General features: G+C 46.8%; 1 protein-coding gene across 1 annotated transcript; it reads right to left on the reverse strand.

Moving 5' to 3' along the window:
• On the reverse strand, positions 1-27,374 carry kmt2e (lysine (K)-specific methyltransferase 2E). The gene is made up of 25 exons (XM_070853518.1): positions 27,075-27,374; positions 17,926-18,110; positions 13,628-13,739; positions 12,885-13,114; positions 12,602-12,741; positions 11,872-12,053; positions 11,723-11,761; positions 11,407-11,607; positions 11,146-11,276; positions 10,822-10,939; positions 10,593-10,702; positions 10,221-10,473; positions 9,046-9,144; positions 7,234-7,305; positions 6,430-6,615; positions 5,891-6,217; positions 5,422-5,721; positions 5,146-5,296; positions 4,726-4,952; positions 4,587-4,643; positions 3,864-4,406; positions 3,173-3,432; positions 2,834-2,913; positions 2,382-2,461; positions 1-2,290 (listed from the first exon to the last, which is right to left on the reverse strand). Exons 2-25 carry the CDS (start codon positions 17,994-17,996, stop codon positions 1,250-1,252), a joined length of 5,010 nt encoding a protein of 1,669 aa, XP_070709619.1. The 5' UTR covers positions 17,997-18,110; positions 27,075-27,374; the 3' UTR covers positions 1-1,249.
• Positions 27,375-27,668: the final 294 nt, after the last annotated feature.

The raw sequence follows: 27,668 nt of genomic DNA on the forward strand, positions 1-27,668 counted from the left end.
TTGTATAAAACTGTCATTACAGTGATTTATTATAATGAACCATGAAAATAGCCAACCAGTGCAGTGTCTGTGAGTCTCTCCCCTCCACACAAACATACACTCACACACACAAATAATAAAAAAAGACAAAGTTGAAGAGTCCAGAGAGGGAAAAAAAAAAAAATAATAATGCTACAGTCACAGAAACATTCAGCTTTGCCAAGAAGAGCGTTCATATGTACAACCATATTTCAAAATGGGATGGGAGCGAATTGTACAAGCATAGAAAAGAAAAGAAGCGAATATTTACAACCTGTTCCTGGTGAAAGCTGAAGTAACCACCTATACATTAAATTACACTTTCTACAAATAACCATTGATATTCAAAAATAAACCGCTAACGTCTGACCTGTGGGCAAGACCACTCTGCCTACCTCAGAAGACTACAAGCACTCGATACACACATAATGTCAAACACACGCGCACGCACGCACACACACACACACGCGCACGCGCACGCACACACACACACACACATCTCCTCTAAGCAGCCATACTCCTTCACACCCAATAACATACACACACACCCATACACACGAGTGCAGCCTCCTGGGGCGGTGAGGCAGGCTCCCAGAAATGGGTCTTTTCTGAATCTGCAGCGGTGAACAGATATTTGTTGTTAGACAGAGGAATAAAAAAAATAATTGTGTTTTTTTTCTCTATACAAAAAGCTTTCTCTTTGCTATAATGAGCCACTAGATTAAAACAAATAAATGGTGTAGAGAGCCGACAACAGACGAGAGAGGAGGAAGTAAAAAGGAATAACTGACAAAGGAGGACGAGGAATAGGAGGGAGGAGGAGGGGGGGGGGGGGGGGGGGGGGGTATAGGCTGGAATGTCCATTGATAAACAAAGTGCGGGGCCTTACAACGGGAGTCCAAACAAGACACAGAACAGAGAGCTTTCCTCTCCATCACAGGAAGGATATATAAAAACAAAAGAAGGCCAGAGAGAGGGCTATGAGCACCGGGGTCATCGTCCATCTTCATTTTCATACAGTTCGCCTTGAAGATTTAACTGTCCTTTTTTTTCTAAAATTTTATGTCCTTGTTTTTGTTTTTTTAAAAAGTATCCGTGTATCCCACAATCAGCTGTTTTTCCACTGGCCATGTGTTCAGGTACATAGAAAACATATCTACAGCTTATGGTACAGGCCCCTCTCAGGCTGAGTTCTCAGGGGCTGCCGGGGGCCCGACAGCACAGAGGGCGGTCAGTGCCACCCTGTGCTCAGGTACCCCGAGCTGTGGAAGGGGGCCGAGGACGCAGGAGCTCCACGAGTCCCAGAAGGCATCTGGGAGGCAGCAGCCTGGGCCTGACCTTGTTGAGTCTGTTGGGGAGGAGGAGGGGGAGGTGGAGGCAGTCCAGTCTGCTGAAGGGGTGGGGGGTACGTAGATGGGGGCACTGAAGGGTTGGCGGTGGCGCCTGGGTGCAGCAACGCCGGCTGAAAACCCCCTAAGTTCTGAAAGTGGTGGGGCTGCATTGGGGCGTTGGTCGAAGGGGCAGGGGGAGGTGGCGGAGGAGGTGGAGGAGGGGTGAGTGACAGCAAGGTGCTGCCAGTGGGAGGCTGCTGCTGCTGGGAGGACTGGCCCTGCGGGGGAGGAGGCGGAGGAGGGGCAGTGTTCAACATGAGCTGGTGCTGCTGGATGGGAGGAGGCTGCAGGTTGACGTGCAGCAGGGTGGGGCCGGGCATCGTGTGTGGGGGTGGAGGAGGCGGCGGCGGTGGAGCAGCTGAGCTCTGATAGTGCACGCTGTGGGGAAGAGTCTGCATCAGCGGCTGAGAACCAGGAGGGTACGGGGGTGTGACGGCAGGTTTAAACCCAGGGAAAGGTCCAGCAGGTGAGGGGCTCTGGCTGGGAAAGTATGCTGTGGAGGCTGGCGGTGCCGGGGGAGGAGGGGGAGGTGGTGGGGGAGCACTCTGTGAATTATACTGGGGGAAAGGAGCTGGACCAGTCTGAGCCTGGGGCTGGGGTTGGTTCTGAGGCTGAGCAGAGAACAGCGCCCTCTGGCTGCGGTAGGGAGAGCCCTGAGGCTGAGGCTTGGGAGAGTGCAGGAGGGAGGGTCCGGGGTAGTGGACGGGAGAGGAGGGTAACGGGGTGGGATGCAGCTTTGTGGGGGTCAGAGGAGCCGGCTTGGGTCCTGCAGGCTTGCTCGGTGGCTGACTGGTTGAATTTGGCGTTCGAGGCTGACTGTCGCCATCCTCCTCCTTTTGTGGGCGAGTGGGAGGCTGAGTGAGAGGACCAGGAGAGCAGGGCTATGAGGGAAAGAAGAGGAAAAGTCAAACAACTTGTTGGTAACTCGCTGAGACTAGTCTGATCTCCATCATGTGGGTAATGTTGACTTACCATGTGGGTTGGGGTCTTCTGAAGACTTGGAGATGGGCAGTCTCTCAATGCAGGTGTGTCACCACCTTCTGTCTCACCATCTAAAAAGAGAGAAAAACAATATTACAGAAAGAAAAATGAATATGTAAAAAAACTTGCCGAGTTTTGATACCACTGCTGTGAGCAGAGGGATTCTTAGCTTAGCTTAGCATAAATACTGCAAACAGAGAGAAACAGCTAAAATCTACCTATTAGCACCTCTAAACCTTACTAATTAACTCTTCATACTTTGTTTGATCATCCGTACAAAAGCGTAAAAATGACACGTTGAGGTTTTACGAGACTATGTCCTGGACATGTTCTTGGTAGTGGTATCTGTTCTCATCTAACTCCTGTAAGAATAAGGCAATAAGCTTATTACTCAAACTGTTGAACTGTTGCTTTAACGTGGAAGTCTTTATCATTGTTCTTACCTGTGTCTTTGTCTTTGCTGAGCAGCAGAGCTCTGTGGTAGCTGCGTTCTCGGGCCTGCTCTACAGAAGTGGACGACGTCCTAAAAGGAAACAGTCAGAAAACATCAGGATCATCCAAATCTAATTCCTAGTCGGAAAACACCGAGTGGTGCGGTACATACAAGTTATACTACTATATGCTACATAAGCTGACATGAATACACCATCATTCTACATATAGAATTTGTTTAAGACATTGAATTAACTTAAAACAAGAGTTGAGAGCGCAAAATGTATGGAACTCAATATTAACAAAGGGTCATTAATGTTTTAGGTAAAAGTAGTTTTGATGGCACATACCACTGTCCTTCTCCTCCTTCCTTCTCCCCTTTCTCTCCGGGTGTCTCTAGCTCCTCACTTGTCTGGAGCTCTTTTACAGTGGTGGCGTTGCAGAGAGCTATGGGAGCAGGGGGGAGAGGGGGCTCACTGGTGGTCTCTAGCGCAACGGGAAAGGCGTCCACTGACAAAGGTGGCACGATGGAGACAGGAGAGCTGCACTCGGTCTTGGAGCCACTGCGACGAGCTTCACGCTGACGTTTCCTGTATTCTAGTAGGGAAACCTGAGAAGATGAAGAAACCAGGACAGCAATGTGATTTATGAACAAAGAGCATGTCTTACATTGCACCAGCAGAGGGCATCATTTGACAGTAACTGACACAAAGAGCAGCGTTAGTTGGTGAATCTCTTGAAATCCTAAAACCCAGAACAGTTCAGGTTTAGACCACGATGCCTCTAACAGACGGACATAAAGTGTACTACAATTCTAAAATTGTGTTTCTTGACTTCTCAGACTCATTAATAATCCATTATTTTTTGCATGAAATGCATGAGTTTCTTTGTAAAACCACATCTTGTATTCGTCATTTCCCTTTTCTTTTTACTAAGTCTTTCTGCCATTTACTGCTACACAGACCACAAGTGTTAAAATCAACATTGCAACAGTTAATCAAGAAAATATAAACAGCTCAATATCAATCGTACTGCTCTCACCTTTTTCTTCTGTGGGGGGTTCTGCGCTGACCCTCCGTCACCAGCACCATCCCCGTTCAGTGAGCGTGAGAAGCCGAGTGAGCCTCCCTCCTCGGAGCAGGGGTAAAAGAGCGGCCCCTGGCCCTCACTGAAGGGGGCCTGAGAGGCAACCAATGACACTGGCCCTGCTGTGGACCCTGCTGCAGCCCCAGCTGCAGCTTCAGGCCTGAAGGGAGCTGCCAGAGGCTCCAGGGTGTGCGAGGGGGTGAGGTCCCTTAGGTTTGAGTTGACTGGAGAGAAATTCAGGCCAGCTGGTCCAGTCAGGCCTCTGTCTGGGCTTTTAATCCAGCCAGTAAAAGAGGAAGCACATGTTTCTGCAGATGAGGGAGCCTCACTGCAGCCTTCTACAACCCCACCATCAGCTCTGTCCTCGCCACAGTCCACAGACTCAGCAGCTGGAGGCTGTGGACTCTCAGGAACCGACACCTTGGCTTCTGCAGGGAGCCCGTCTGAACTGGGAGCCCTGACGCCGGGAGAGGAGACCAACGAAGGAGGACGATCGGCCTAGGAGAGGAGGGAGGAATCAACATCAGGGGACTGTCGTAATAAACAACACCATCACCACAGTCAGGACATAAGAACAAAATTCATCTCACTAGTTAAACATCAAATTTCTCAGACACAGTGGCTCCATCAGTCATCTTGAAAAGCACGTCGTGAGACAGACATATGTCCTTCACTCACCTCTTGTACACTGGGTTTCCGGCTGACCTCTGGGGAGTTCTCTACTGAAGAGTCACTCTGTGTAAAGAGCAGACTTAGTCACTTTTCTCATGTGAATAAATGTGCAACCTCCATGTGCTTTCCATTTATATGGCCTTACCTCCTGAGGGGCATTAAGTGTCTGTATTGGGGTGCTGGGTGGGGGCTCTGTACTTGGCTCCTCTGTTCGAGGTCGCGGTGGGGTAGCCAGTAAGATGGGGGTTGAGGGTGTGTCCGATTGGTCTGCCCTGGTGGGAGTGGCACAAGGGGAGCCGTAGGGTGTCGAGCTCTCGGACATACAGGCATCTAACGGACTCAACCGTCGCTTTTTCAAAGGTGTGGGCAACTCTGTCGGTAGAAATATGGGTTGTTGTTAATCTGAACATCCCATTATTATGGGAAAATTAATGGAACAATCTAGTCCAACCCTGGGCAGTTCAAATCTTTGTTTTCAGCCTGGAAAACACTCATTTTGAAATGTGAGTGGTCAGACAACAATGTTGTTGTTGAGTGCTGCCTATGCAGCTCTCCAAGGACCCACCTGGTAGTGAGCAGGTGCCATTGTAGGGTAGAGGGCTGTCAGAGTCTCCATTAATGGAGGGGCTGAGAGGACCCTCACAGGGCATGAGGAGGCTCGGTCGTCTGGCTGGGCTGGTGGAGCCTTCCTCCTCTAGAGCCTGCTTCAACCATCGCTGCATGAAAGAGTAGAGGTTCAGTACCTCAACTATAGAAGCAAATACTGATGGCCTTGTTGTGGCTGGATGTACATTATGTCCACAAGTAACAAAGCCAAGCAGATGTGTTTCTAAGGCAGTACCTTCTTGCAGGAGCCAGTGGTTGGAGGCGTTTCTGGCAGCTCCCTGGAACGCCGTCTCCCAGTGGGGACTCCAGGAGTGGTGGGGCTGCGGTTGGCCAGGAATGGGGACGAGAAGCGGACGTAGTGTTTGGGCGTGCTGTAGACCTGTGGAGAGCAGGCCATCCCTGGTAGAGCGTTTAGCTGTGTGGCGAGTACCTCAGGATCACTGCTTATTCTCAGCGGCCTCTCTGGGGCCGGCTCTGGGGTTCGTACTGCACCACGGTCCTGCTGCTTCTCCCCCACCCACTCACTCACAAAGTGCTATGGACGAGTTTGAAAAGATTCATCAGACTATTTGACAATCAGTAGAGTTTCCAATACATCCCATACATTTGCTGAAGCAATTCAATTACAAAAAAAACCAAAACAGATATGTGTGAGTTTCCAACAACCGCACAATTGCTAAGCAGAAAGAGTAATATGGCCGTACCTTTTTAGTTTTGAAGTTCTTGCTCCCAGTGCGGGTTCTGTCAGGTGCAGGTGAGCTGCTGTGTGGAGGGCTGGTGTCTGGTGCTTGGGAAGGGATAGCCTCAGGCTCTGGTGCAGTGGGCATCTCTCCCTCAGGGGCTTCACTGGGAAGAGGCTCCAGAGACTCAATTGGAGAGCCAGGTGGCAAGTCAGAACAGGTGCTGATGGTGCGAGCTCGCCGGCGCTGTTGGCCAATGTGCGTGCGGTTCCTTGAGAAACTTTTCCTGTTCCTCGAGCCTTTGACCTTGGCCGGCTTTAATCCTGGCTCCTCTTTCACCTCCAGAAGTGGCTATGAGACAGACAGTAGACTATTTCAACTTGTTGAAATGAAGAAAAGTGCTGAGTAGTCACAAATTATTCTTGATGGATAGTTTGAAAATTCTGGTACATAAGAGCGATTGACATCAATCTCTTCAAAATCTGATTAGTAGTTTTCATTGATTGTTTTGAAATGAAAAGGGATTCTGTAGTCTAGTCCAATTTTTGTCTCCATGCCCTCACCTGCATGACAGCCGGAGAATCTGCCGTCTCTGGCGTGGCTGGAGGCTCCTCCTTGATGTCACTGCGGCCCCCGACCTCTGTCTTGACGCTACCGATTCTTTCCAACGCCTGCTCCCTGCGTTTCTCCCTCTTCTCCATTCGAGCGAAGGCTTGTAGAATGGCCTCCATCTTCCTTTCCTCTCGTGTCTGCAGCGAGACAGAAGTGGGGTTTGGAGGAGGGGTGACGGAGAAGAGGAGAAAGCAGAGACATTAGCCCATGGGGTACTAGTCTCCCACAGACACCCAAAGGTAGCGATACAACGGGTTAAAGTGAGATATGCAGCGAAAGCCGATCTAGCTGAGTGCAGAGTGCCGTGTGAAGGAAAAGCTGTACGAGTGACCGTTTGCTTTTACAATAAGACAAACAAAAAAAGGAAAACGTCAGACAGGAGCAATGTGAGAGGATGTAAATGGTAAATGGACTGCATTTGCGTAGTGCTTTATAATTAAACCCTGACAAACCAGGAGGGTATCTAAAGTGCTCCTGTGTGCATATTTGTGCCACAAATTTCCCCAGCTCCACCTCCACCACAAATACCCAAACAAAGAGCTCCACCTTCAGTCAGAACACCCCTTTGAAAAGATATTCAATCCACAAACATTCTGAGACAACAGACATATTTCTGTGTAGGTCAGGCTGAAGACAGGTGTTTATAAAGACGGGACAGTTAGTACGCTTGTAAGTCAGTCACCTCTGGGAGCTTTGGGGGTGGGGAGGCTGGCAGATGGGTGGAGTAGGGTTGGCTATGTATGGGTCAAGTTTACCTCCTTGTGTTTCAGTCCCTTCCAGCTGGAAGCTGCCCCCACAGGGAGATGGGACTGCTCCGCTGGGTTGGCCTGAATGTTCAATAAAGAGACAGCCCGGTTTAGATGAGACATGTCCCCCCCCTAAGCAAGGCTTCACAAGCACTGGACAGAGCTAGACTAGTGACTCCCTGACTCTCTGTTGGTACAAAATTGGATTGTCTCACGTACTGTAGGTGTTGGTAATATTCTACAATATAAAGATGCAACGTTCTCACAATGTGATGTTCCACATCTACAAACTAACCAATCAGAAGACAACCTGAAATGACGCAAAATACACTGACAGGCGCGATGTTTCCTAAGCACCTTTTTTGAATTAAGTTAAAAACTAGCTCCTCGGTTAACTGGCAACTCTACATTGCCAGCGGTTGTGAATGTGTGAGTGAATTGTCCGTCGTCATGTGTTAACCACGTGATTGACTGGCGACTTACTCAGGATGTAACCTGTCTCTCACCCAATGTCAACTGGGTTTGGGTCCAGGCCCAGCCCCCCCACAATGCTCAAGGAGCAGCAAAATGACATTAATAACAGCTAATGGATCCAAAAAACAACTTCAACTTTAAAATTTGCCTTACATGTAAAACACAGACTTTAAGCACAAAACACCACACCTAAATGCAAGCAAATACTGGTCAGGGGACATTACACAAATGGGCAAAGTTGCCTTTTCAAACAATAGGGGCTCTTGTTTGAGTAGGCAGAATATCATGCCAGCACACGCCAGTGTTATCTACCCCGCACTTTGTCATGGCATGGATTTATAATACACCTACATACATTTGTGATCATCAGTTTGTGAATGCAAACTTCTTTGCTCCAGCAGCAGAGCTCTCTCTCGGGCCACACTCCATAGAAAACAGCCTATTGGATCTCCCAAAGTCAATATGGCCCTGGCAACAAGGCTCTACCCTCTGCAGCCACTCCTCGCTCCCTATCTGCCTCCCCCCTCCCCCTCTTCAACTATCTATCCCTCTCTGGCCGATTAGCAGAGCTGTACGTTGGCCAAAGATGACTCAGCACTTTGCACCTTGGGTCCGTCGTGTGAAATGAAGCTGACTGCAGGGTAATTTCCAGAGTGTGTGTGTGTGTGTGTGTGTGTGTGTCAGTGTATAGTTTAGTCGTTCTCGGCTGTGTGTATGTGGGTTTGATCTCTCAGGGACATAAGGCTGTTTGGCAGGGAAAAGAGTGGTTGAACCAGTAATTGAACATTTCAAACTAGCCGCAATGGAGGTGAGGAGAGCTATACTCAACCTATAATGCACACTGGGGGACAATCTCAGCTCGGCCTGCATGGTGACACAACACGATAGATTGTTCCCACTGACAGGAGATGGTGTTGTAAACGGGCATGTAGCACTAGAGACCAATTAATGTTCTCATATGCTGGAGGAAAAAAAGGCAACAAATGAGGGAAATAAATGTCACCGCATAATGACAAGCAAGCACAAAGCTTCAGTGCTGTGAAGAAGAGGGAAGTCAAAGCTGAAGGAGGGAGAAAAAAACAAATAGGATGGAGCAATGCAGCAACAGGGGCATCGATAGTTGTGGGAACACTAGAAGTAGATGAGTGATGAAGAGGAGGGTAGTTTTTTGGAAGGGAGGTAGAGGACAGCTGCTCCTATCCAAGCCACAGCCCCCTTAGCAGACAAATAGTTAAGTCCACACCCAGAGCAGCAGGGGACAGTTTTATTTTTATTTTCGCTCTTTCTGCTGGGTGGCTGCATGGCAAAAAAAAAAGAAGCTGTAGCCCCCTAGCTTGGCACACTTACCATCTTCCTCCTCCTCTCTGCAATCTGCTCCTCTGACTCCATCTCTACTTCATTGCTAACGGAGGTTTTGTCTTCTAGATCCTCATATAACTCAGGATCCTGTAAGAGGGGAGAGCGGGGTATGGCGCTTTATCATGGCTGATCAGTCAGTCTGACTACAGACTAGAGGGAGACAGGTAAGAGTACAGGAGAGGGGAGGCGAGGGGAGGGAGGGGGTAGGGGCAGTTATCTGAAATATATGAGGGAAGTACCTCTGCCTGAGTTTAGTGACCAGTCTGTGCACAAAACACACCTGATCACAACTTGTCTTTGGTCTTACTGGTTAATGAATCTATATGTGCGCCTCACTGTAACTTTGAGCCCACTCATGAGCTGCACCAGCACCAATAAGCACCTGACATATTGTGCCCTGCCTTCAGTGTGACCGTATGGTTGTAATAGCAATGACATTTTATCTCCTTTGTTGGGACATCTGATCTCACCTTTCTTCCTTACAACTGTGACACAAATCGCAAAATGCTTGTACAATCATGGATGTCTAAACCGCAGTCTCACCTCGTTCACCTTAAGCTCTGTGACACACTGGGCTGACTTGTAAATGTCGAAGCCCTACATTTTCAAATACACCTTGACACAAACATTTAGCTGATTTCAAAATCCTGAATGAATCCAATTTCGAACGATTTGGCTTGGCCGTGGCAAGTGGAAACCGCTTTTCCCGAACGGACAGAGGAGACAAAGAAATTCTGTTGTTGTTAAAACATCCAAAAGAAATGCCATTCTCTGACTGTGTTAGACATGAGCGCCTGCACAAAAGGGTGCGACATCTCTCTACCGGACAAGTGGCACAAAGTGTCTTGTGCAATGAAAAAATCTGAACTGTGTCGTCAAATTATTAGTTGAGGGGGCAAAGGTGAATGCATAAAGGGATGATGGGGAAAAAGAGGGAACTAAAGAGGATGTATAGTAACAAAGAGTGACTAACAATGGAAAACACATGCACATAACATTTCACAAAGATCAAACCAAATTGCATGCATGGTCTACACGGGTATATGTAAATTAACAAAAAAATTTGCTGTAGTAGACAAAGTCTAAACATGTAACATATGAAGTGTTAAAGTAGAGCGAGATTGGGTGTGTTTAGTGTGACGTTTATAAAAGTGTAATCTTGCCTGGTTGTTTGAGATAGAGAGGCGGAGAGGAGAGAGTTTCCTCTGCTTGCCGTCGCCTACACTCTTGCTCTTCCCCTCGCCGTCCAAACCCATGTTCTGGTTCTGGCCCTGATCATCCCGGACCGTCTCCTTGTCCTTGCGACTACCTCGCCGTCTGCCTCCAGAGCCCAGGTTCTCTGTGGGCTCTAGGTTGTGCTTTAGCACCGGGCACTCCTGGTTCCCCTTCACACAGGCACAGTCCACCTTGTATTTACTGCAAATATTAAAAGAAGAGGCAGACACATAAGAGAAGGAGGAGATATCTAAATATGAAGTTAGAAGGTGAAAATGATCGTCCCTTGTTACTTGTTTCGTTTACTCCTTATTACTCACCAGCTGCCATAGTCAAAATCAAAACCAATGGTGATCTCTGTGCCCTTGGTGATAGGCCTTAACGAGTAGATGTATAAATGAAGCATGCCATCCTCAACGACGTGCCGCACCTGAGGGGGTTACGCAAAACATTAGAGAAGATTAGTGGTGGACGAATACAGAGAAATGCAAGGGCTTAAAACAGACAAGCTTAATCTGTTCATTCAGTCTCTTTGGGTTGTTGACTTACTTCAGAATTAGGGGTGCAGGAGCGACGGATGAAGCGTGCTTCATTGCCGAAGCTGCGTGCGTCCACACACATCTCCAGTCCGTCAAATTTAGAATAAAATAACACAAATGGGTATGGCCTGAAAGGGCAAACAAGTGAGTTAAGAATTCCCACAAAACCACCACAATGTCATGAACTACTACTGCATAGCTGTCCATGCCAAGTTCCCACAGCCATTGATACTGGTTAATTTGTTTGACCTGCATAATAAAAAGCGGCAATGTTCACATTCATGAGAAACAAGTCCAAGGAGAAATTCTTTAAATAAGGGACTAGCATCCTGACCTCTTGAAGAAGTATCCATTGGCCTCAAACTGCTGTCGAAGCATGAACTTTCCCCTGTACTCAATGATGAGGGAGTCTGGGGCCAAGTCTCGCACCGCCTTGAGGATCTTCTTGTTCTTCTGAACTTGACTCTGGAAGAGAAAGAAAGTCAGACATGAGCACAGACCCTGGACAGGCCATACATCAAATTACACAGAAATCCTACTGCAGTAGATGAATGTGCTTCACGCTTAGGTAAACAGTGTGTATACAGGTTTATACCTCCACGGGGGGTTTGAAAGAGGCAGGGTGCGTGTTGTACGCCAGGCTCTTGCCGTCGCCTTGCTCTTTCACACGCAACAGGACCTGGACGTCCTCACTGTACTGATTGCTGCTGGCCTCCTCGTAACGCTCCATCCACGTCTTGATCTTGTTCTCCCACAGAGACGGGTGCTCTGTTGGCTCTTGCTCTGGAGCTGCACCCTGAAGAAGAAAAAAAAAAAACAGTACAGTTGTTGTTACATATGGTTCAAGTTCTGACAGAAGACAAAAACAGTACTCAAGACACAGTGTGTGTTTTTATTCTGGGAGTTTTTACCTTAACTCTAGAGGATTTTCTGGAACCCTCTCGGAAAGCCTGTCAGAGTAGTAAAGAAATTACAGCTTTAACGTTAATTGAAGTTAAAGCACAAAATACAAAAATATGCTTTGACTGCTTTCATTCTAAATAATGTAGTCAAAACAGACCTTCTTAGCTCGGGCAGAGGATGCTGGAGGCTCTTTATCACCACTCTTTTTGCGTTTTTTATCAGCCTGCTTATTGCCAAGGCGCCCAGTGGTCAGGGTGATGGTGGTAGGCGTGTGTTGGAAGGTAGAGTAGAGCTCTAGTGGCACCTCATCTCCACTCTCTGTAGCACTGGTGTCCCCATCTGAATAAGCAAACAAATACATGTTAGTTATTATGAGGAGAGCACTGAACAAAGCTATAAAAAGCTACAGCTGCTGCAGGCTAAAAAAGAGCTAGCCAAGTTCAAATAATGGAATTTGAGGCATGTTATGGCATAGATTCAAAAAACATTTGTTTGCTTCTTGTCCAGCAGGTGTCACTGTGTCCCAGGCTCAGCCTGAGTGAAATTTCCTTGGCCTGCAGGGGGAGGAGGCTGTACCCTCACACAGCCTACAACCTGCTCTGTTCACTGACAAGCTTGCCATTTACTGCAGCAAGGAAGCCAGTGAAAGCAGAACTGAAAGATCTATCTATGGGCTCACAAAGAAAACTTCTAACCGCTCATAACATACTCAGGGGAATGCTGCTCTCTAAGTAACAACCATCTCTATGTATTTTATTCAAGTTTATGTTCATGTGACTGTAACTGTATATACTTTTAAGAGAGAAACTTAAACTTTATGGTCTAAAGCAGGGCCTGTAAAGTCTACAGACTAGGGCTTATGTATCCATCTGCATAGTCTTGCTTACCAGACAAACATTCTCGTTTCCGGGTCTGCAGCAGGATGGCTCTCTCTCTATCCAGGTGTCGTGGTTGGCAGCGTTCACACAGGTAGGTCTCAGGAATGTTCTGCCTGTCGATGCCCATGCAGTCTATATGCTGCCAGGCACTTTAAAAAAATCATAGCAAACAGATTTTTAATAAACTTTGAAGTCCTTCATCGTTAATGAAAGGTTTAGGCCACAGGAGGAACAGTAGCCCGAGTCATAAAAAAAGAAGTGGTAAACATTGAAGTAGGGACTTGGCTCTCACCTGCACTTGTCACAACAGATCATGTAGCCGTCATCGTGGGTGAAGCCACAGATGCAGCGGGTGATGTCAGCCCCGTAGCTGCCATCCTCTGAGGTGCTGAGCGTGGTGCCCCTGGACGCTTCGTCCTGGCCCCCTGGAACAAACAGCCCCCCCTCTCCTTGTCGGATCAGCATGGAGGGGGGAGGGGAGGCCGGTGGCGTAGGTGGGGGCCGCGCCCCATAGTTATGGTCCTGATGGAGGGATGGTAGACAGGAGTCATGGGGTGTAAGTAAAACGACTGTTTAGCAAAGCGACAACTCAAAGTAAAATTACCAAAATATGTAGCATGCAAGTGAGGGAAAGGACCAGCTGAATAAAAGGCTGGAGATCGATTAATCTGACAGTTGTTTTTAATTAATTAATCAGTTAATCATTTGGTCAACATGAGAAAACAGCTGAAAAAAGCCATCACAATTTCCTAGAGCCAAAATTGATGTCATCAAATGTCTTGCTTTGTCGGATCAACAGTCAAAAAAAACAAAAAAAGATTACATTTACAATTATGTAAGACAAAAAAAAACCAACAACTCTCATAATTGAGAAGCAATCAAATGTTTGGCATTTTGTACCATAACAATTGTTCTATTTCAGCCTAAATAGCAGCTAGTCATGTTGCACACTGATTAACAGAGAGGGAGGGCCTAAGGTATGTAGGTTATTTGTAACAGGGTGAGAGGAAGCAGGGTGTGTGTGTGTGTACTCACAGCGTAAGGCAGGCCAATATAACTGTGGGAATGGTGAGAACTGCTGCTGTAGATCTGGTGTGGGTAGCTGGACTTTTCCACCACCACAGGGCTGGCCTCCACCGACTCTGGTCTGCTGGACAGCAGCACAAACAAAGGAAGCACATTACTGCATACTGAAACATTTAGTTAGCAAGGTTACATAGAGTAATCGTTTCTCACACACAGTGTGAGGAAGTGTGTGTGCGTCGGCCTGCTTAGCAGGGAAGTAATGTAGCTACGCCTGGTAGCAGAGAGGTGTAAAGGCAAGAACGTGGATGCATGCCGTACAGTAACCCCATCAGGGGGACATGGGCAGTAAGAGGCCACTGCACATCCAATGGAGGAGAGTAACTAAGTACATTTACTCATGTACCTCAAAATGGCACTTGAGATTCAAAGCATTTAGTGCTACTTCTATTGCACTCTAGTTCAGGGGTAAATATTCTGCTTTTTTACTTTTCACATCATGACATTTCCATCACAGCTACAGCTACTAGATATATTTAAATATCTTACTGCTGCTGCTCCAATAAGCTTCTAAATACCAAACTAAAGCAGTGGTTTCCTGCCATTTTGGCTTGTGACCCCTTACAAAAAAGCAGTGAGTAGTTTGGGGCTCTTGGTCCCATCTCAGATGAGTTAGTAGTTCCACTAAAGGGGATTTCTCCTCTAAACTAAAATTTGTGTAGCAGATCTCTTTCACTGCGTTCTTATCCTATATATAATCACATCACAACCCACAAGGAGGGGAGAGCCAGACAAATAACAGAGATATGTGTCAAAATAAATAACGTTTGCCCCCCGGAGCCCATATCTACAAAAGGCAGACAAGCAAGAGAAACGTGCTGTCTCACACAAAACAAACACGCAATCTTTTTTTTTCCCCCAAGCTCATTCATACCAAACCAGTAGAACCACTTTTCCCCAGAATCACAGAGCAGCAGCAGCAGAGACGTAGAGATCCTGTTTGGCCGTTTGAGTCTATCGCACCCTTATTATGACATGATTAATCTACTCTTCAGTTGCTGAGAGGGTGGCTCTGGAGGAAGAGGGAAGTGGAACTGGCAAAAATGAATGGCAGGAGACAAGATAGTCAGGTATGAAGAGTGAAGAAAAACTGAAGAGGGGGAAATATGAGGAGACACTGATCACAAGCAAGAAGCACTTCAGATAAAGCGAGGAGTGTAAAGGTAAGGTGCGGTAGCTATTCATGTGATAGATATCCACATGCGTTTATGGTTCAATAATGTGAAAACATCACTTGATCCTCTCTTTTCTGAGAACCCCGACTGAAGAACCACTCCAAGGTCAGAGACATAGAAAAACCATCAAGAGGGGTAGGTATTACATCAACTAACTCCATGAGGGACACTGCCAACAAGTTTCCATGTACAAGGCACAAAACACAGAGAAAAAGCACACTAAGCATACTGGACAGCCTCTTGTGTATACACAGTGTAAGATGGGTACAAAAGACTAAAAGACTATGGGGACTCTGAACAGGCCATGCAGCATTTCTGCCTATGGAAGACTGCTCATCTTTGCTTACACTGCGCCTCCAAAACTGACATATTTAGAATGCCTTGTTCAGAAATCACGTACACTAAAAAGACCAAGCCCTATTTGGAGATATAGATTATAATTATGTATCTGGGTATTGTATTAATAACACAAGTGAAATATTGTAATATAATTTACATAAAAGACTATCACATTTTTCCATCTGCCCCTCCCTTTCCTTCTAAACATTCCTCCTAAACTTTCACCTTTCAAAGTGAGCCCAAAGGTAGAGTGGTGATACGGTACCTGCGTAAGCCCTTCTCAGCCCTTCTTGCTCTTGTTGCATGCCGTAAGAGCAATGTGCAACACTTCCTGTGTGTGTTGCCGCTCAAGTACTCACTGTCAAAGTGAAAACGTAAGTGCATGCACGAGGTCTGGAGGCGGACCCAGGGTAAGGTGTGTGTGTGCATGAGTGAAAAACAGATTAACTGCCACACAGGAAAAAAAAAAGTATCCAATCATTTGAAGTGAGCAGAAAGAGCCCGAGTTAAAAGATAGAGGGAAAATTTAAGCTCATACTTGAGAGAGTGCAGTAGGCTCACTAACTTTCTCCTATTAATAATTAACCAGAACAAAGTCTACACTTTATAATACAGAGATTACAGATCTGGTCAAGGCATATCATTCATTGGTTAAAAGGGGATTTTTTTCAAAGGTTTAAGACATCAGAATTGGGCTTTTCCGCTCTTTTAGTTTGACCTACCAGTGAATCAACTAGATAGAAGGGACACACAACAAAAGGCAGGGACAGTCAAAGACAGACAGAAGGCAAACAAGTGAGCCAGCCTGTTCACTGGGAAGGAAGTAAGTGCGTTTGAATAAGTGTGCAAAGCTGGAAGGTTTGAATCCTTCATGTCCCCACTGCTGGGAAGTGGAAAGGAGGGACTAGAGAGCTGGAGCACATGTAAGTGGGAAGGCTGCAGAAACATAAACGACTTGGCCTGCGTCGTGCACATTAATGAGATGATGAGTGGGAGAAAGCCCAAGGAACGTAAGGAGACTGGAAGTTAAAATTAAGGTAGCAGCTAGGTACGTTCTATTTATAGCTCTTAAACATCAAGAGTATTTAACAAGGAACAGATGTCATTTAAAATGCAGACACCTGCTGAGAGAGGGTTAGGAGGCAGAGTGGACAAACGAGGAGAATGGAGAGATCAACAGCAGGAGAGAAAAAGAGCATCACTGAACAGCCAGAGGCAACGCCTTCACTCCTGAAGAGCTCCCACTTGCTGCCATGGCAACACTACGTATTCTGTCAGCGTGTGCGCGCACGCCGGGCTCTGTGTGTCACTGTGGAGACATACACACTGTATTAGCCAACAGCTGGTCACGCTGCTGCAGACTTCAGGGGGATGTGGAGAGGACGTGACGCTGTTTCGCTGGTGAGTAGCCAGCCCCGCTATTCCAGACTCTGTTGGCGCACACACAATACACCACAGAGATGTATGTGTGTGTGTGTGTGTGTCCAGCTACGCTCTGTCCCTCTGGTCCTGATGGGACCTGCGCAGCAGCAGGTGGAGGCCCCTTTCAAGCTTGTTATCTGCTTTTGAATAAATCTGCAGCAGACGAGCGGATGCAGAGCATGGACGGACAAAGGGTGCGCGAGAGAGTCAAGGCAAGGGGGCTTACTCCTACCCCCGGTGGAGAGGAGGAGGGGGGCAGGGGGACGCGCAGGGACTGTTTCAGACGCCATTTCTATGTGAGGGCCACCTGTCACTCAGGCCAGTGACCATGGCAACAGGCCCTGCGCAGTGCAGAGGGAAACGAGGGGGGCAGATACCATGGCAACACAAGCTGTCACGGCAACAGCTCTGATGGGGAGGGGATGGCTCTCTGTCTTTTAAAGAGACAGGAGCCCCCCATAAGTTGATGACGTATGTTATTCTTTAGTCATACGAGAACCTCTTGCTTCATTTATTAGACCAGAAAAAGCCAAGGCAATGTCCTTCACAAGACGATAGAAAACAGGGAGGAGGGGCAATAGGGGGCTTGTTGCCATGGCTCCATGCACCATTTCTGCTTTACTGACTCAATGCAGTGTACACATGTGCAAACATCTAGGTATTGCATTAGAAAAGGATCAAGGAAAATCGCGTTGTGGACTTCTGTCCGTGTCACAGAATTAGTTATAAACACAGGCGACACACGCGCATCTACATTCCAGACCTACTGCCAGTTTCACATGGGCAGACGTATTTAACAGGAGAACGCTGAGAATGTCTGTGTGATGAGCAATCGTTGAGTGCAAGCATAATCAATGGCAAGACAGAACGGTCCATTAGAGCAGACACTAGAGGGGCCCTGCGTCCATTGACTGCCAATTCTTTTCCCATTAACAGTAACTTTGTAAACGTGGGAGTGGAGGTGATTGTGGAAAAAGAGAATTGAATCAAGCCATAGAGTTGAGAAAAAGATGACAGAGCTGCTTTTAGCCATTATAGAGGTCATGATCGGGAAAATACTAAAGGAGAGGGGGACAGGGAACATCATGTCAAGTGTCAAATAATAAGAGGGGTGAGAGACGAAACAAGTGGCAGGTAGAAAACTGGAGAGAAGTGAAAAAGGAAATAAATCAGAGTGAAACTGAGAATTAACTTTGAGCAAGAACAAGGGCCAAAGATAGAGCATAAGAATGACTAAGGTAAAGAAATGAGGAGGTGAGGGGGCAAAGACCATGTGAACAGAGAAGGTTTGGTGTGTTTGTCGGTGTTACTCACTCTGAGCCCGCAGCCATGTCCAGGTATGAGGCGTCTGCTGTGTCCACCCCTACTGGGATGACTATGCTCATGACGTTCTCTGCTGATCAGTTCTTGTCCTACTGAGTCCAGAGAATGGGAGTCCAAAACACTGAGGCATGCCAGCCACAGCAGTCATTGCAGACATCTAAGTGCATCCACAAGGCCTGAACATGGTGTTGGAGAGGGAAAGGCAGATGAAGAAAAACAAAAGGGAAAGGGAACAAACAAAAAATCTGTTAGTATTGTGTAGGAACATCATTGTCAGCATAAATTGATGATCAGCTCAACAACGCAGAATTTCTTTCATAGCAAGAACTTGCAAGGCTGCAGTGTCTAGCAAACCCGAAATTATAATGTAACGGGGTTTTTCTACCACATGTTAATGCATGAGTCATACTTTCAGACCAAGAACAGTGTTTGACAGGAATTTCCCTTCTGACAAAGCTACCAAGCAGAGTAAGCGACTGATGAAAATCAAGAGGATACGATATTGTAAGGTGAAGCCTGAGCTGCTGCTGTGAACTGCGCTAAAGCGACCTCTACAAATTATCTGCCAGGATTACAGACGGCTGCACTGTAAGAAAGCTCCCACAAAGGGGAGCACGAGAACACAGAGCAGCCAGCCGCCATGAAAGGAGGGAGGAAAACGCAACAACACACAGAGGCCATTTTTTCCCCCTTCGACTGAAGAGGACTGCTCTATTCTAAGCACTCACACACACTCGTACCAATAAAAGACGCATACACAAAATGTGTAACACTGCAGACAGGAAAGCTTATGTTTCCATCATTGCTACGTTAGGTGTTTCACATGGAAAAGGCTGCTGTAAGAGCAAGTCGTCAATAATTAACTACATTAGGTGTCGGGCAATGAATGTAGTGTCCCTTTGGTCCCTAAGTAAGAGGTTGGTTGGACTAATAAATTATACACTGGCTGATGTGAATCCAGACAGCATATGTGTCAGTGTGGCTGCCCTGATAGAGACAGCTCTGTTGATAAGCGGGATTAGTGGGAGGGACAGATGCCGAGACAAAATAGGCTGGAGGTCACACCTCCGCCCTGCTCATGCTCACTGGGGCCAAACAAAGGCCCAGATCACGGCTTGCGGAGTAGATGGGAGAGGGGTTACAAAGCAGGGATGTGTTATGTGTCGAGTAGGGGCATATTTAGCCAGCAATAACACACCGTCACATCTAGACCTGTCTCTGCATGCCTGTGAGGTTTCAGCCCCTTCTGGCCTAAGTGTCTAAAACACTCACACAAATGCATGTCTATACACATGTACTGTCTCTCCAGGAAAGCTGTATTTCATTCCCAGGTTAGCTGCCAATCCTGACAAACTTTACAGGGATGAACATGCAACACAGGATCTTTTAAATGGGGTGAGGGGAATTTCAGGTACGGATTCTCATAAATGCACCATTTGAGCCAGCAGGACTGGTGAGAGGCTCATAGACATGACAGCTGTCCGCTCCAGGGCTAATTAATAGGAGGAAGAAGACCCCTGTGCATGTATGTGTGTCAGCCAAGGCGACTGATGGGATCACCTTCCAAATTCTCTTCTGATTCTTCCGATTGTATGTGGAATGATTGGGTGAAACAGCAGGGCTACATCACCGGCAGGGGCATTTCATGATGGAAATTGATGTAACCAGAACATTCTTTCAACAAGGACAGGAGAGCTTGCCAAAAACCCTGAAATGACACAGACTGTATGATCTGAGAGGCCCAGTATGTTTCAGAACTGGGAAAGAGCTTCCTTCCAAAGCAGCCTGTATGTCTATGCTTCATCCAAGGAGTCCTGCTGTCACTACTAAGGAATGCACATACAAGCTCACGTTCACACACATATAGCCCCCCCAACACAAACACACACACACACGATAACCCCTTGCCCCGTCCTTTCAAACATTCCTCTCCAGAAGGAGGCTCAGAGCTGTGCGCAACCATACGTGCACTGCGCTGCAGCCAGACACAGTCAAGACTGACAAAAGGCGGGTGGGAAAAAAGAAAAACAAGTACAGTACAGCAGCATTCCTGACTAAATCTGCGCTGCGCAGTGACTGCCTCTGCCTGCTCCTCCTACTTCCTCTAGAAGAGCCGTCCATCACCCTGGAGAAATGCAGCCAAAGAAAGGGAAAGAAAAAAGAAAGAAAAAAAAAAACACACCACCCCCCCTTTCCTGTGCCCAGTCACCCCGCCCAGCCGGATTTCTCTCCCTCCTCTGTGCATTTCCTAAATAAACCTGAGACAGTAACGCAGAGCGAAGGGGAAGGGGAGTGTCGCAGACACAGTTCCTAATTACAAGGAGGCAGGGAGAGACCATTTAAAGCCACCTTTGGCCAAATCCACTGCTGTTATGGAAACACATGAGAGGAGCGAGGGGTGGGGAAAATGGGGAACAAGCACAAGGGAGGGTGAGTACAGGAGGAGGGACACAGACGTAGAAAGAAATGGCGTGAAAGTGGACAACAGCGAGACAAGCCACTGGATGGACGTGGTATTAGTCTACTGTGCGGTCCATTCCTCTCGAAGTGTTCACTTTTCACGCGCTCACTGAACAGATTTCCTTGAGCTGTAGGGAGCTTTAGAAATCATCCACATCCCCTCCATTTCAGAGGGCAGTGGGGTGGGGGAGGTGTACAAGGGGTCTGTCTGACAGTGACGCTACACAGCCTAAACCTGGGTGGACTCTGGGTGGCAGAGTGGAGCACATAGCGTAACCCAGTCTCTCCTCTCTCCTCCTTCCCTCCCTCAGCCAGGGGACACAGTCACGTCATTGTGTGGGGAATAACTATCCTTTTAAGACTGAACCGCACTGAAGTCAGTGAGGGAAAACCCACACCATCGCGCTCAAACCACGCCGCTACAGACAACAGCTTTCCTCTCTCCTCAGTTTATTACCACTGCTCTGTGTGCGAGTGTTTTCATTCTTGTTTTTCGCAGCCAAGTCTCAGCAGATTATGTTTTTCGATAAGTAGGAGGAGCAAGAGAAAATGAGGGATTCCAACTGAATCCCACAGCCCCCCTGCCAAGCTGATGTGACTTCACACCATCCTCATAGCTGGCTGCAGTGACTCAGCTTATAAACGGATAAAACAAACTCATACAAATACAGTCATACACAGGAAGCATGACCCAGATGGAATGTAGGCCTGGTCCTCTTTTTTGTGGTGCCCACAGTGGAACACGCTGCATCTGCCCCGTCCTTCATAAATCAGTGTGCCCATGGCTGCCAGAGCTCCCTCTGCACTCGAGCACTGAAGGTGAAGTCATACATCAATACAGCAGGGGATATGGATGCGAATGTCCACACAAGCGGTTTTTGTGGCCACAATAGGACCTGTGTTGTGGAGTGCAAGCCAGTACCTCATTAGACTAAAAAGATCAGTCCACTCAGGAGTCAGATGATAAGGAGACAGCTGTGTTGCAGTGTTCATGTCTCATAATTAACTAACTAGTAAACAATAAAGGCTAAGGGCCAGCAGTGCAGCACTGATGGAGAAACATCAACGACAGTAAAACTGGGAGGTTTTCACGGCTACATTACACATCTATTTCACTGTGGGCCACTTCAAAGTGCATCACAACAGGACTGGTACACACCTGGGAATGTGTTATCTGCTTAGAGGCTTTGTACATGGATGTGATATTGGGAAACTGTGTGATGTGATAATATGAGAGATATACTATGGACCTGATGCAGCATCTGAAGGGTAGAAGTAAAAACAACATCGTCTGCGCTCAGTTCAAACAGCCAGGGAGCGAGCGAGTTAGTTGGAACGGGGTCTGGCAGCAACGCTGGGGCAGCCCTCCTGTAGTCTGAGTAATGTCTGTTCAAGAGAACCCCTAGCGCACAATCTCCCTCTCGCTTACAGAGTATCACAGCCAAGCTCTGTGTGGTCGAGGGCAAGTTCCTTTAAAAATTTGCAAATTACACAGGTATGCATTACATCAAACAAACCAATTCAAATCAAGCTGCATCTTCATCTGTATGTCGGAGCTTGTGGAAACCGATAGGATTTTGTCTCTTTGGTCCTGGAGAGATATCTCGTATATCGGAGATTCAAACAGGCACATATGCAGCTGGCAGCTAATTGCAGTATTTGGTGAATGCAATGTGCAGCTGACCAAAATGTGAGCTATGCGTGCGTGTCCAGAGAAAAATGGGGAGAGGCTACTCAGCACCTACAGGGCAAAAGAACAGTAAGAGCCACTCAGGTCCCATTACAGCTGTGTTCGAGGATCAATTTCACGCCTGGACCGCAGTGGCGTTACATCACTGACATTGATGGCACATTCCCTCTTTATTCAGCCCATCCTGCCTTGTGCCACTACCCATGAATGCTATTGTAACACTGGCACAGCAACAGGAAGAAGGTTAGGGAGGTGGAGTAGGGCTGCAGCCTCAGCAGCCCCAGCCCTGAAGCCACCTGTTGGGAAGGCAACTTGCGAGTTTAAAGAGGGATCTGTTACGGCCCAGCTAGCAGCACAAAAACAGGTCACCTGAGCCCTGGCTTCTCCTCCCAGCTGGGATACCATGTGACTGTGCAGGGCCCTGGAGCCAGGCGGCTTTGTCTCTGGGTCTCTCAGGGTCTGGGTACCACACAAGTGAGATCACTGGAGACCAGGCCAACCACACGGCTAAGCCCCACATGGTGAGGTGTGTATTTACAGAGACACACACTTCACCTACACAGACGTGCTTCTGTTTCAGGGGTGTAAGTTTATTGTCTGGAGACAGGGAAGAGCACAATAACAAGGGGAGCTCTTCCAAATACGAGGGAAAGCTGATGAGGCTGTGGCCTTCATCTGCCCTATCAATACGTCAATACACCAAGACTTCCTGTGCACCTGCTTGAGTTCTTTCTAGTCTCTCGGTCTCTCTGCTGAGCAAACTGAAATATGAAATAGTTTTGTCCTCAGCTTGTGGCTATTTGATCGTGTGTGTGTGTGTCTGAAAGTCTGTCAAGGGGTTAAGTTGAGAGGAAAGGTGTGTCATCTGAGACTGCTGTGACTCTTCGCTGCCCGCCAGAGTGCTCTGTCCCTATGGCAGAGGGGGAGTGGCAGCTCACCTCCCGTCACCATCTCTGTCAACACAGCAAGCAAACACACACTTTGCTGCACAAGGCAACCAGACACACAGACAGACAGGTATTTAACACGTTCAGTGTTAATATCATATAGACAGAGGGAGGGGGATGGTATCAGGAAGGCCTCTGCTCTTTTACAAAGAAGGACAAGATGGCTGGGAATTGTGTGTATTGTGTAGCAGAGAGTGATTAAGCACTGTAGGGCCCTCTCACACAGCTAGCAGTAATAAACCCTCCACAGAATACAATACCCTTTGCCACTTACTACTATGTGAACCATATCCACAGGCAGCTGTGCTTAATTATGACGACACTGACCTTGAATGGACAGAAGCTATACGAGCCATTCGAGTGTTTTGGGGTGTTTAGGATGTGGATAATGATACAGCGACTTGAAACTGACTCTTTCGCCTGCCTATTTCACATGGCATGGTTGCTGGGGATTGAAGGCCTGTGTCATGCACTACTTGTGCTACTGACAGATGCTTTAGTCAAACAGGCACCTCTGTATGATACATTTATTGGTCTAACACTGTCGGGTCACACCGAGGTTGGCAGCCACACACCATCTTCACAGAACAGCTACACAGCTATTTACAAACACTTGAAATCACATTTATGGTGCTGAAAGTTTTAACTATGATGTAACCATAATGAAGATTCAGTGTACTTCAGCAACTTTGAAATTTTACTTCTCTTCATTCTACTTACAATTAAATTATCAGGAGGAAAGGAGAGGAAAAAAAACACTGCTTGGCAATAGTCATGAACGGGCATTTGAGCTAAACAAAGTGCCAGGGTTTGTCCCACAGGGTGACACAGAGGAAAGGACAGCTGTGCCACAACATCACAGGACTTAGTGTGAGACGACGGGCTTGAAAACACTATCCCAGAAACTAGCTTTGATCTGGTCCCCTAAATTCATTTCATTTTTATTATTAGATGGTATCATGGTTTTAAAAAAAAACAAAACACAATGACAAACTGTCCCAATAGATCTGGTAAAATGAAGCCTACATAGGGAACATCCATGGCCTGCCCTACAGCACTGATAAACACAGTTTAAATCTATCGTATTATATAGGATTGTGCAGAGGCAGCCTGAAGATTAGTATCTGCCATGATTCAGATTTTGTTTTATCATTATGAAGGCTATGTACTGTGTCACTGTAGGCTATAATATTACCTTAGAAAATATAAATATCAGACACTGACGGGGACATCCCCAGCGTTTAAAGATCTTTACCAGAACTGATTTTCCATCTAAATAAAGTTGGGTTATCTCTTAAGTAGCCAATTCAACTGATTTCTCACCACAAGCATCAAACATCAATCATCTTAACCTACATTAAAAATCCTATTTATAATCCACTATTAGTCATGCAGTGTGTTTCAATAAAATATTGTGTATTTCTATCATACTAAAGACAACAAATGGAATACAGTAAAGAGGAAATGCAAACAAACCGAATGATTTTAACTTAGTAAATATGATTTCAGGGAGGTGATGTGTAGCAAAAGAACAAGTCTGCATTAGCTCTATCTTGACAAAGAGTTGTGTTTGTGTACCACCATGAATATGCTATTAAAAGTGCATGAAAAAGCTCTTTTTGGTATTTCTTCTGTCTAATTTGCAATGACAATAAACCTCATGTCCCAATATCCAACATTACAATACGAAACACAAGCAATAGCGTAAGCCGTGACGCATGTTACAGGGATACTATGTCAATCGTTTTGGGAATAGACACAAAAGCATCGGCGATCGTTACTATGACAAGCCAAAAAAGCGCAGTATAACCGAGACATGATCCGGACTGTTTGGCGTTATTGTTATGCCTAACCTCAACTAAAATAAAAATCATGTGCTGTGTAGTTGCTTCCCAGAGAGTATGTCGGCGCTGCAGTCAGTCCTGCCGATAGGGGTGTGGAGGGTACAACGTTGCTATTATGTTACCACAACACCCTGGTGCTGTCGCCATTTTCATAGCGCTTTTCTCGGGACGGCGAAACAATCGTGTGGCCAGGGGAGCCTCGCCATGGGAAGAAAAATCCCCAAGAATGCATTCAATCGCCTCTCTCACACACTCTACCTTAAGTATCACTCTGTCGGTACAGTCTCTATGTTGTTACCATTAGGGTTTTTGGTGAATTCGTCGAAAGCAAAGCAAGTAAGCTAATCGGCTAGCAATTATGGCCAGCAATGGCTTCTGGAAATGTAGCAGGCTAAATGTAATGGCACTCGGAACTAGGGAGGCAATTGAAACTCGTACAGCCTTTACTTTGACTTTATAAGCGAAAAAGGCAACGTTTAACACAGCTATGCCTGTTAATGATGGGCCGTAAATAAAAGGCTAAAAATAGCCGTGAAAAGTAACGTACAAAGCTAGCTGTGACCAACGGGAGCTAACGGCATAATGCGTAGTGAGTCCAAGCTAGCAAAGTAAGCTAGCTCCGACACGAAAGAAGTGGATTAATGCTTGGCTCGTCACTGACAGGAAACAGCGACAATATCAGCGTTGAGAGATAAGTGCTCCGGGCAAACCAAAGCCGACTGCACATTCAGACGGTGATTTGTGTCAGGCCACGTAAAACAACCAACTGCGACAGTATCGTTCAGCATGGCTGGGGTTGCCAATCGAGATGGAGTTACAAATTGTATGACTGGGGCGAGATGCCCAAATGGAACATCCCCTCCCCCACGCATGCAGCATTTGAACCCAATACACCCTGAATCTAAATTAAGTGATCGCGATATGTACTTTTAAGTCTGATTATAACAAAACAGCAGACATCCGTGCCTCGCCTGATATGGGATCTATTCTTGTCATAACTGCGATTTTATAAAGGCTCGGTAGCCTATGAGATTACTGCGCAATGTAGCTTGGCATTTAAGCTATTTTTACAACTGCTGTGGCTTTAAGTTGGCTAGGACGTATCAGACTAAATGTCTTCATGTCTCTGTTTACATGCATGTAAAAGCTCATTGTTTTCTGCCTTTGAACGGCGGCATTGTATGAAATTTCGCTGAACGGAAATAATGTCCCGTGCTCTGGGTGAGCAGGATGGGAGTCACCACGACAAATTCAAGTTTGTAATAACTGAGGCTAATTGTGCTGTTGTTCATGCTGGGTGGCTGTTGCAAACACTGTATTTGAGTAACAGAAGCGACCCTTAAAGAAGTGGCGCGTTTGCTGACAGCTACAAGCACCTGAGCTAATGTAAAGCAAATTAACTGACTGGAAATAACGCGGGTAGCGTTATATCAGGAGGTCACACTATTTACACTAAAACGGATGAAACCGTGCGCAATATGGCCCGCAGTGTCACTGTGTCAAACTAAACATCAACTGAGTCCCCCTCTGGCTCGACTTATATTGATTCAACATGCGAACAATAATATCATGACACATTTTTAAAGGACAAGTTCACTACTGGCAATGTTAACTGTTATTGACTGAGTGTGTATGCTGTAGCGAAGACAGTAGGCTATGGGACAGGCATTAATCTAATTGCAGCGTTTTCGTCTTTCGTTACCCACAACGTTACTGTGTATTTGGTGTTAAGGGTGCTTCGACTATGTAGCAAATAACTACCTTGATCACTCCCACCTGTGAATAATATGTACCCGATAACTTTGTAAGACATCTCGTTTATTGCTTCACGATCAACGAAAAGTCAGAGCTCTGCTCGGTCTGAGTCAAGCTAATTTGAGCTAGTAGCATGCGCTAGCTAGCAAGTGGTCTCCTGGCGTCACGCTTGCCAACTTGACACTTACATTGGAAACTTACGTCATCTAGCTGGCTGTTTTCAACTTCTGATTAAGGGAAATATGAACGAAAAAGGACTGAACACGTACAGACCCTAAACTAACGGTGTTCATCAGCTAGCTAGCAAGCTAACCTAAGCTGATACTACAACTACGTTAGCCAGCATCAGCATGATGTGCCTAGCCAGCTAACTAAAGCCAACAATAGCTTTTCAGGTCGGATTTGTGCTCACCCTACAACTACCACTCAATGCAGTTTACTTACCGTTTTATGTCCACTCTGCAGGATCTGAATAGCGAATAAGGGGACCTGGGTAAGACCCCCGTCGCTTTCCACACAGCTTCCACAACCAAAACAATACTTCTGTCCACACACTGCGGATCCCCAGCAAAGCTTTAAAATGTTTGTATTAAAGCGTGTCCTCTAAGGAGTCCTCTCCTGTGAGAAATCCTTTGCCTCTTGTTCTACGCGTTGACTCTAATTTCTCTACAAATCAATTGGAAACCGTTAAAAACTGTGCCCTAGTCAACGGCGACTTTTAGAAATTAGATCCCCTCAAACCCAGTCTCTTTTCCCTTTGCAAAAATGGCGGCCCTGCCAGGACTGCCGAGACTCCGCCTCCCCCACGACCCCCCTCCCTCCCCATCGCTAAACCCGAGCTCCGCCCCCACACACTGCGGGGCTACACGCCCGCTTTCACAGGGGCGCCGTGACCGCGCTCCAGGCGCGTCCACGTCCGTGATTCCTCGTCTGCTATTTCTGTCGGTGACGCTCCGGATTTAACTTGTGCTGCACACTATATTATGCTCTTCAGACGGACAGTCAGCAGACGGAATGGACCTAAGCATATTCAATATT

Source organism: Pempheris klunzingeri, chromosome 22 (genome assembly GCF_042242105.1).
Source record: "Pempheris klunzingeri isolate RE-2024b chromosome 22, fPemKlu1.hap1, whole genome shotgun sequence".
NCBI classification, from domain to species: Eukaryota; Metazoa; Chordata; class Actinopteri; order Acropomatiformes; family Pempheridae; genus Pempheris; species Pempheris klunzingeri.